At 36.0% G+C, this 11,061-nt stretch overlaps 1 protein-coding gene across 1 annotated transcript; it reads right to left on the minus strand.

Annotated features, from left to right (window-relative positions):
- Positions 1-811: 811 nt before the first annotated feature.
- On the minus strand, positions 812-7,759 carry LOC140145436 (uncharacterized; the record flags this gene model as incomplete). Its single annotated transcript, XM_072167152.1, has 4 exons — positions 812-1,059; positions 3,981-4,280; positions 6,051-6,189; positions 7,443-7,759. Coding segments are annotated over 4 exons (1,004 nt in total), but the record flags the coding sequence as incomplete, so codon positions are not given.
- Positions 7,760-11,061: the final 3,302 nt, after the last annotated feature.

The raw sequence follows: 11,061 nt of genomic DNA on the forward strand, positions 1-11,061 counted from the left end.
AGACATTTTCTTATTTGTTGTGACTAATATCGGTAAATTGGCTCAAGACTATTCAAGACTGTTTGCGACGCGGCGGCGCCCTTTGATCTCAATCCCAGAATCATTTTCAGTCGCAGGATCTAACAAGACCTAATTATTAATATTTTGAAAACTATTTTTTTACAAAATTAATGGAGATATCACGGCTATTTTGATCAACGTAGTTCTGATTACATGTATAACTTACCAGTCTACCCTGTTATTGCAACTGAATTGTTTACTTTTAAGTAAACAATTCAGTTGCAATAACCCATTCAATTAAGTTAAGGGGGTACTACACCCCTGCCCAATTCTGATGCCTATTTTTGCATTTTTCTTAAAAATTATAGCATATTGGGGACAAGCAAGATATGTATATTATAGGGGCAAGGACTACAACTACTGCACTGGAAATTTTATTTTAGCACAGACAACAGTTGTGGAGTTTCCCAATGAGGGAAAACCAATATTTGATTAATAAATCAATAACTACTTGCTCTGAGTTGCTGAATTTTCAGTACAGTAGTTGGCCAGGGGTGTAGTACCCCTTTAACCCATTCTTAAAATATGCGGGTGAAATAGCCTGAGGAGGTGAGGTCAGGTATCAAAAAACCTCTCTGCGTATTAGAGACGAGAAAATGTATAGAAAAAACCTCCCTGTACTGTGTATCGTTAATAACACTGCATGTATCTCTATGTATCGAAAAATCTCTCTAAAATCCGTCTATGTGTATCAAGAAAACCTATCTATTTATCAGGAGCAACTCAAAAGAGCTTCCTCCGAATTTTTTCCTTAAGAAACTACTATTGCGCGATTGTTTACTTCTCCACCACTTCCTCCAGCCTTTCCTCCGCCAATTCTGCTGGACACTAGTTTAAGCTTCTTTTTCTTCAGTTCATCTGGGTAAATAGTACCATCTTTCTTCTTCGCAGAGCACACAATGATACCAATGAGTAGCATGATACAGGCAAGACTTCCGATTACTAAGCCGAAAATTTCTTCTGGAGACAAACCACCTGTCGACGGGTGCGGAAGAACATCTGGAACAGAAATCGTTTTAAATATGCAAACTGAGAAGATAATAGGCATCAATTTGATTAAACAGCCCATGCTTATTTCATAAAATGCAAAGCAAAGAACTATATATAATATGTGTTACTGACTATCATCAGCATCGACTACTCGGCTATGTATGGTATATAACCATCTATCTTATGTCATCTTTTATTGGGCAGAATTCTACAAGGTTTGAAAGTGTTTTATGTTTATTCCCTGCAAATTACTAGACAGGAGTAAAAGGAATACCTGCTTGGATCCTCTGTGGCAGAAACAACAAAACCAAATGAAGAGCTTATTTCCAAACCGTGTTAAGGTGGTATTGGATGCATTTTCTAGAAATTAGGAAATGTTTTGAGCATGTTTTAAACAAATTAATTGAGTAGGGTAAAGTACACTGATCAATACGCCTTTTGTTTGGAGCAGATCGGACATACGGTTTTTAAAATACATCAATTTATATGTTCTTTGTATCCTATTGTTTTTGTCAATAATCAATATAGTTAATGAGCTAAAAAGACTGGAAAGGCTCATTAATATGTAATTTTTGCCAATATTTTGCTAAAAATCAATGCATAAATGTTCAGGGTACTTTTATTTTGCATACTTTTGCCCTGACACTTGGTCAAAGTGTTTCTAATATGTTCTAATGTATTATATAGTGAAGCCGCCCTCTAATTTGCATATTTGCATAATTAATTAGCTAATTTGCATAAATGTTAATTAATTATGTCATAATGCCTCCATAAAGTCCACAAGATTCACTTTGAAGAAAATTAGGGATTTTCTTTTTGGCAATGAAAAATAGTTATCGTGAAGTAAAGGCGACTTACATAAGACCAAAAAAACATGTTAAGTTAAAATCTGTAGACTTAAGATTTTTTTAATGAATTAATTTGTTTTAAAAATAGCATGGACTTAACACGTTTTGACACAAAATGCAATTTCTGGCATAGACTTAACACATTTAGACATAAAACACAGTATCTGCAACACAGAACTAACCACAGTGTTTCTCAAACTAGTCTTAGCCTCAAGCGGGCTTCAGACTCCGAGTATTGTACGTACAATATTGTATGTACAATATGTACGTTATTTAATCTATTTCCCAGTAATGTTTAAGTTCTAACGAATGTTTGATGACGAAAAATCGATAATATGTTACATACAATATCTAGCAGAAATATATTATCGATTTTACGTCATCAAACATTCGTTAGAACTTAAACATTACTGGAAATAGAATGGCAATAGATTAAATAACGTACATATTGTACATACAATATTGTACGTACAATAAAAAGTCTGTATACTGCTTTAGAACTACGAAAGATCTTTTATCCGTCGTAAAAAAGCGCACGCGTTTATGCCCAATTGACCTAAGCTAATCGTAGATACATCCTTTGCGCTCATTTTGGTGATAAAGGTTTATCCCAGTTTTTTTTAGCTGAAAATCAATTTTGCCTATTATATAGTTAGAATTTCAAAAATTGCATGGACGCCCTCACATTATGATGTCTTAGCGACATTATGTGGGGAATGTTTGTATTTATTTTGGTATCACTGGATAGAGGAGAACAATAGCTATACATCAGTACCAAATATAACAGTATAGGACGTTTGGACGTTTATAATTGAAAATTAAGTGGGGGTCGCAACAACCCCCTCTTCGTAGTTCACGTTACAAAATTTGGCTTAGTAGTTCTAGGGTTATAATTTATTAAAAACGTGCCGTACAAAATGTGATTCTCTCTACTATAAAACATAATCTTGCCACAAAACACCTAGTATCTCAAATCCCCCTCCAGCCCATTCTTTACCAAAATTTGACGTTCAAAATTCAAAACTTAGTGATTGCAGTGATTGTATTGCATTTCTCAGAATTGAATAAACATCATTTCACTGACAATAAGTGATGACTTGATATATCCACTTGTTTTATCCCATTGTCAACCAAAACTCGGTTGGACTTAAAACGTTTTGGAAAAAAAGTCTATGCTTTGTGTGTTAATACGACGTATATATATCGGGATTTTATTCATTTAAAAAAACGACACACATTGCTGGATAGCCCCAGTTACTCACTACCCATTTCATCAAAATCTCAATTTTGAAGGTGGGTGGACTTAACACGGTTTGGAAATAAGCTCTTCAACTGTTAACATAACATATTTTGCGACGATAAAAATTGACGATACTTTAGTGTGTATTATGGTATGTCATGTCTAGTTGAGTATTCAACACATTTTACACGTATTGCAGTCCTGTATTGTCTAGTTGTGATGTAGCCTATATCAATTCTTTGCTCTTCAGTTCCTTTCACACAAAAATAGAGGCCCTGCATGAAATTATCGATTGGCTCCAAACAAAGGCCGGTGTTCTTCACTGTAGTTATGGCGGAGTGCAGTCCATTCAATCAAATGTTGTCATCAACCTATTTGATCGTAGTGCAGGGTTATGTGTGTGAGACGAACTGTCACGGTAGATTGCAATCATGCTTTTGTTGAATGCATTTGAGTAGTCCGCCATATTTACGGGATGATACGTCACTGGCAAGGCCTCTCTATTCACATCGTGAGGTTTTAAAAACTTATTTAGATATAGGACCAATGCTCTTAAGACAATTTTATGGAAACAGTCACTTCTGGACTACAGTATTCTTATCGTTATGCAGATGTTACATCATTTTATTGCTGTTATTTAGTTCAGTCAGTGTGAATAATGTCATTCTTCTTAAATTCCAAGTTTGCGTTATTTTCGGGCCTTATTTGCTTCGTTACTGTTACCTTTTATAGGACAGAAATGTGTTTTGGGTAAAAGCAATTACAAGGTCTGAAAATGTGACCAGCGTATTTCAAATTGTTTTATTTCCTGCAAAATGACTACACAAGACTCAAAGGCATACCTATTATGGCTGATGTAGGTTCCTCTGGTGTCGGTTCCTCTGGTGGTGTAGGTTTCTCTGTTGTTGGTTCCTCCACTGAAGGTTCCTCTGTTGCTGGTTCCTCCACTGTAGGTCCCTCTGTTGTTGGTTCCTCCACTGTAGGTTCCTCTGTTGTTGGTTCCTGTGATGTAGGTTCCTCTGTTGTTGGTTCCTGTGGTGTAAGTTCCTTTGTTGTTTGTTCCTCTGGTGTATTTTCCTCTGCCTCTGTTGTTGGTTCCTCTGGTGTAGGTTCCTCTGTTGTTGGTTCCTCTGAAGGTTCCTCTGTAGTTGAAAGAAGGAAACGAAGAGGGAAACGAAATATACTGCAGCCCTGTATAGTTTAGTTGCTGCAATGCAGAACACTCCTTTGCTATTCAGTTCCTTTCGCACAAGCTACAAAAATCGAATTCAAATTACTCTCTTAAGACGATTTTTGAATAGAAATATGTCAAATTTGATAAGGAAAACTATTCACCAAACTCAATTGAATGCAATTGAATTGAACATAATTGGGTATGTGAACATGTTAAAAACACTCTCGTAGCCAGTCTCGCTTAGGTACACGGAAACTCTCTATTATTATAGAATGAATAGATTCTTGTCAAAATGACTTCTCAGAGGGATCAAAACAGAATCTTGTCAAAAGGAAATGGGTAATCTTGTGAAATAATGAGTTGGCGATCTAGTCACTTTCAATAGTTACTTGTTATAAGATTATCGATTCATAATGATAATATACCTTATATCTCATCAAAACGAACAGTTTTTCAGTGTGTTATTGCGCGTTGCAAGTCGGCATGACGTCCAATGACGACATTTCAGGTGTACTCGCAAATGTTTATGGGATTTACCGAACAGGTCAATAATCGATGTAATTGATGTGCTACTAAACACTAGTGCTCAGTAACAGTTTTTCAGTGTGTTATTGCGCGTTGCAAGTCGGCATGACGTCCAATGACGACATTTCAGGTGTACTCGCAAAGGCCTATGGGATTTACCGAACAGGTCAATAATCGATGTAATTGATGTGCTACTAAACACTAGTGCTCAGTAATATCTTTTAATTCTTGCCGATTTTTTGCTTAAAACAATGAATAAATATTGTTTAACATTATCTTTATTTGTCCGAATATTGGTTTTAAATTTGGTCAAAGTGTTCCTAATTGATTACCTAGCTGCCCTAATTTGCATGTGTTGCGAGTCGCAATGACTCAAGGTCAAATACACCTTTTCCAATTTGTGCGATTTGCTTTTAAAAAAAGGCATATTGATCAGTATATGCCTACTTCGCCCTACTGTATTTATCTGTTTGAAACATGCTCAGAGCATGTTTCCTGAAAATGCCACACAATCCACCTTAAGGGATGGGGTATGAACATTTGAACGGTATTTATTGTGGGACATTAGAGCACATCAGACATATCGAATTGCATTCTGAATACGAAGAATGTCTTTCTGATATCAAATAATTTTGATTTTTGAAATTAGCAATGTAATACACATTTTATGGCAAATGATTAAAATTGATATTTTTGATATTTAACAGTACTCAAAGTAAACTTTATAAATCTGATGATTTATACTTAAAGTGTATGTAGGTGGGATGAAAAGCCGACGATCAATTGAAAATTTTGACCTTTTGTATTGAAGATATGATTTTTTTACCAAAAACAAAAAAAAAAAAATTAGGTCTTTTGGGGAAAAAATCCATATCTTCAATATGAAAGGTCAACATTTTCAATTGATCGTCGGCTTTTCCTTCCAGCTGTACACTTTAAGAATATATCATTCGATTTATAAAATTTACTTCGAGAACATTATATATCAAAAATGTGAAAAATATCAAATTTTAATAATTTGTCATAAAATTTGTACTATATCGTGAATTTCAAAAATGAAAATTATTTGATATCAGAAAGACATTCTTCGTATTCAGAATGCAATTCGATATGTCTGATGTGCTCTCATGTCCCACAAAAAATACTGTCGAAACGCTCATTCCAGATCCCTTAACGAAATGGAATCTAACCATAACAACCAACAGAATCTTACCATAACAACCAATGACCTCTAAGCGTAGTGTTATCCATTCATTCCATTGTATAGGTATAATACGCAAGAACCTGCCGCTAATTGACCTGGGGAACGTGATGTTCGCAACTGTATTTCTATCACTGTTGGCATCAAATGTCTGAAACAGTTTTAAGAAAAAATAATATCAAACTGATTAATACAGTAACAGTTCCATAACTGTATCATGACAGACACGCCTATTTTACTGGGATGTCACTCTGATATCGATATGTTGTTTGATGCAGAATATGTATTGTGAAGTTATTTCGTCTCTGACCAGAAGTGAACCTTAATGACCTTTGAACCCAAATCTGTGAAACTGGCTATAAATGTCAATTTATGTGTGCAAATGGTGTCATCCTGCTATGTTTTTTGTGGTAGAAAACGCATTTTGAATGTATTTCGTCTTGGACCGGTCAAGTCCAGTGTATAAGCGCACCACTTGAGAAAGCGGTACCATTGCCTCAATTTGGTTGCACGCACACAAACCAAGGAGACACCCAAAGTGGTTTGTGCAGCTTATTTGAATAAAACGAATAAACAATGACCTGCGACGACACAGTTGGACACGCCCAATGTATGAAAATAAACAAATAAAGTCGTCTAATTGTACAACTATTACAGGTGTCGATCATAGGACTTCATGAATATTGATTGGTAACATTTTCCAATATGTCATCGCTCAAATTGGACTCAAAAACCGTCCTCATTTAAAAACAGGTGGTCATGGTCGTAGGAAATGATTGATTCATGAACCGATCTTGAGAAATGTCCCTCTGTCATCTTAAGACAATCTTAGGATGGGAGTTTGTCTGATGAGCAAAAAAATCCCCCATCCAACTCTGCATAAAGATATACATTATCACATGTCCCCCCGAAATTCAAACGGTGCGTCTCTTAGAACTAGTCAATAGTGTACCCTATATGGCTGCCATTTCATTATTGATAAACAGCAAAAAATCCAACATTTTGAAATAACTCATGTTAGTGCCAGGCTTAAACCACTGCGGGTTTAAACAACTGTTGTTTAAGTTAAGGCTGGCACGTAAACAACCCGAGTTGGTTGTTATTGATGTGTACCATGCCGGTTAGGTTATTGCATAGGGTAAACCATGTAATAACATTCATTCCATCCCCCGCCTACTCTACCAACACCGTATACAATTAGTATCACCCTCGAAACGAAACCTTTAGGCACCGCCACCATCGGGGTAAAAGCCACGCGTATAAAAATGGGCTTATTACCTTAAAAGTTTATAAAGAACATAAGCCGGATCTTAGACGTTTAAGAATGGACATCTTATTAGACGTGTAAAGTTAAGCGTATACCTTAGGCATGTTTACCCTATCGGCCATATATCGAAGGCTTACCTTAGGTACATCACCTTCCATAATGAATTCCAATGAATTGTCTGTATCACCATATTGCATCTGCAGCATTGTCACCCATTCATCGTGTTTATCATATGCACTTCCTTGTGTGAGTAACCCTGTTATAGTGACTGTATCTAGGAAATCAACTTGAATCCACGGATCAGATGGGTTTACCTCCTTTGTTGACCAATTGTTAGCTCTGTGAAGTCTGGCTTCATGCGGAGGATGGTCTGTGTAAAACTCAGAGCCTGATGTAATTTGTCCATCTCTTACAACCCCACTTTCAACTCCAAGAGGAACAGCACACTCCGTATCTGTAATTCATGGACATCTTAATATCAAACAGGTTGTACAGCGTTGCAAGGATAAGGTCTAGTGAAATAGCACTAAATTGAGAACTTTAAAAAATAATTAATATTAGTCTTATTTTTACTTGGAGTTGGTAATGATTATAAAAATATTTTTAATACTGAAACCACTATCAATTCGCTATGTATATTAAATTAAGCCATAATGTACGATCTTATAATATGAAATTAGTTTCATGATTTTTGGCATATTTGTAATGTTTATACATGTCCCAACTTGCACCTAAATGGAATCTGCCAAGTAAGTTGTGTCTGTAGGTCAACAGAGCAAAGTTCGACACAAAGTCAATTATGACTTTATGTTCTCCTATAGAACTTCATGTTAAATGGCCAAAATAACAAGTAGGGTTTCCTTTACTTTACCTTGTTATTTCAGCTCAAAATGGACAGAAACCCTAGTATTATTACTAGTATTAGTTCAGCAAGGAAATCGTACATTATGATTTTAACTAAACCCGGAGATTTTGATTGGCTGACTTTCTGATGAGATTCCTTTGATGGTATCAGTTTTTGATCCAAGATCTGGCAATGTCCAAGATCCTGTCTACTCAAGGGAAACCCCCTTTGGTCTATCTACCACAGTCTCAGCCTAAGTCCCGAAGACTTAGATGTTTTCATTATCCTAGCTGCACTGCTAGTATTTTCCAAATGGTCGTCTATGTTGACCGTAATCTCATCTCTCAGAGATCTCTTGAGCAAGCTTTCTGCTCCACTTGACATACAGGCTGAGTCAAAAAGAAGTAAACTCATGTTTGAGGGGCTGTAACTCGAGATCTGCACGGAATCTGCTAAAAATAAAAATACCACTGGAAAGAGCAAATTCTACACGTCTAAATAAAAAAATGAATTGTTGCAATTGCTCACAGCAAACTAAAGTTATACTCATTTGAATACAACCACCCATTTTAGTAGTTGCACACGGCTGATTGATTTTCATCCATTTCCATTTCGACGAATCAGCAAAGTGCTAACAGGAATTATTGTTGAAAAGACAACTTTTGCTTTTAATTGATATTCAACAAAGTCCATGACGGTACTATAGTTTGTAGGGATACCAATTCAAGTCTTTATCATGAACGATCCGGCAGAAGCTTGATTGGGGAATAAAGGATTGAGCTGATCTTTGGTCTTGCTGTAACGCATGTCTAACTCTAGCAATGTTCACTTGTGATCTAGCAGATCGTGGTCTGCCTGAAGCTATCGGCTGTCTGTTCCTTAGTGTCCCATGCACATTGAGCTTGTTCACATTCTTATATAATGCTTGCATGAAACCCGGTTAGCTGTAGGAAATTGGAGACGAAAAAGACGCTAAAGACGCTGAACTTCAGTGGGACTCTTAGTTTCATGATACTTCGTCGACAGAAACGTGCGATCCCGTGCGGTAAATTGTGGTGTCATATTGTCATTTGGCCCGTTTTATTATAATGTAGTGCAATAAGGTAAAATTCATATTGAAAAGAGCCCTTTAACAGGTAGGAATTATTGATCGAAACCACACCTGCCACAGAACTTTATTTGCATTTGAAAATCGCGCCTTACCAATCAATATAATAGGTAGGCCCTACTTGGGAAGTGAAACCGTGTGCAGCTACAAAAATGGGTGGTTGTATTCAAATGAGTATAACTTAAGTTTGCTGTGAAAAATTGCAACAATTTCTTTTTTATTTAGACGTGTAGAATTTGCTCTTTCCAGTGGTATTTTCATATTTAGCAGATTCCTTACAGATCTCGAGTTACAGCCCCTCAAACATGAGTTTACTTCTTTTTGACTCAGCCTGTACAGGTAACACACTATGATAGTTCAGCAAAATACCACAGTTCGTTGATGGAGATATTTCAGTTTGTAAGTTCTTTGAGTTGACAAAACAATCAAGCGGTATTGGCTTCTTCTGTCGCCTTTGACGCATTTTATTCTCTCCAACACACAAGAACCATGAACCGAAGTTTGAAGACTTCAATTATGCTAACTTTTGTACCACCACTGGCTAAAATAAGTTTCACAGAATTCCCTGTTATAACTCTATACTCCTCCCTAATCATTTAATCTCCAGGCTTTATGTCTGATTTATAACCATTCCAGAACAATCATCCATATAATATGGCACATTACGTCACTTCTAAAAATAGCTCATTACCTCAACACAAACCAATCAGAATCATTCACATGTATACACGATTACTGTAATATCGCCACCACTTAATTTTCTAGAAACTTCTGGGGCAATCATGATCATTATAGTGGTATACATTATGTATGATTATTTCCTAGCATTTTCCATTGAGTTTCCAGAACATTCCATGCAGAAACAAATGGAGATAAAAATCAAAACTAATGTCTGATGATAAAATACATAACTTTTAATGTGTATTATGGAATTTTTTTTTGGGGGGGGGCACATAACACTTTTCAGAATAGAATACTAGTATTAAATTGTTTAAAAAAAAATATTTTATTCAAATTAGTGGATATTAGCAATGGATTTAATATATCATCCAAAGTGACACAATCTACCAATTTATAAGTCGATAAGGACAAATCTCAAAATCGTAGTAAAATTCTAATCGACTATAGGTTGGTAATTGATGTTAAGATTAATCAACCCCTTTGTCGGTAGACACGACTTAAATGGGATCAAGGTTAAAAATGGTGAAACGACAAAGCGGAAAGCATTTTTCAACTTTGGCGCCTCTTTATACGTTTTGAAACGTTTGTTTGGTAGATATAGATTGGCTTGAGATCATAGTGATTACATGGGAATAACTCTACATGGATTTTCCCATTATTTTTTTTTGTTCCGAACGCTTTTTAATCCGAAGGGTCGTGTTCTATGAAAGGTAATGAATTCGAAAGGTTTTTGCTCCAAAAGGTCATTTGTTTGAAGGGTTTTTTTAGTCCAAAAATGTCGGCTGTTATTCGTAATTATTACTGTTCCGAAGGATTAATTCTCCGGCAGTTCGTTACTCCGCTTTGGGGCATTAGTCTGAGAATGGTATAATAGTTATTACTCCAAATCGTTTTTATTCCGAAGAGGCATTAGCCCAAAAGTATTATAAGGATCATTACTCCGAAAGTTTGTTTTTTTTTACTCCGAAGGAGCATTAATCCCTAAGGGGAGTCTTCGGAATAAATACTCTTCGAAACCAAACTTTTCGGTATAATGACTTTTTGGGTTCATCGTCAAGTCCACATCCCTTCAGGCCTTCAAATTGGCTGTTCAATCCCACCTCTTTTAGCCAGTTACTTTGTG

The sequence above is a fragment of the Amphiura filiformis genome, unplaced genomic scaffold, assembly GCF_039555335.1.
Source record: "Amphiura filiformis unplaced genomic scaffold, Afil_fr2py scaffold_271, whole genome shotgun sequence".
Classification (NCBI taxonomy): Eukaryota; Metazoa; Echinodermata; class Ophiuroidea; order Amphilepidida; family Amphiuridae; genus Amphiura; species Amphiura filiformis.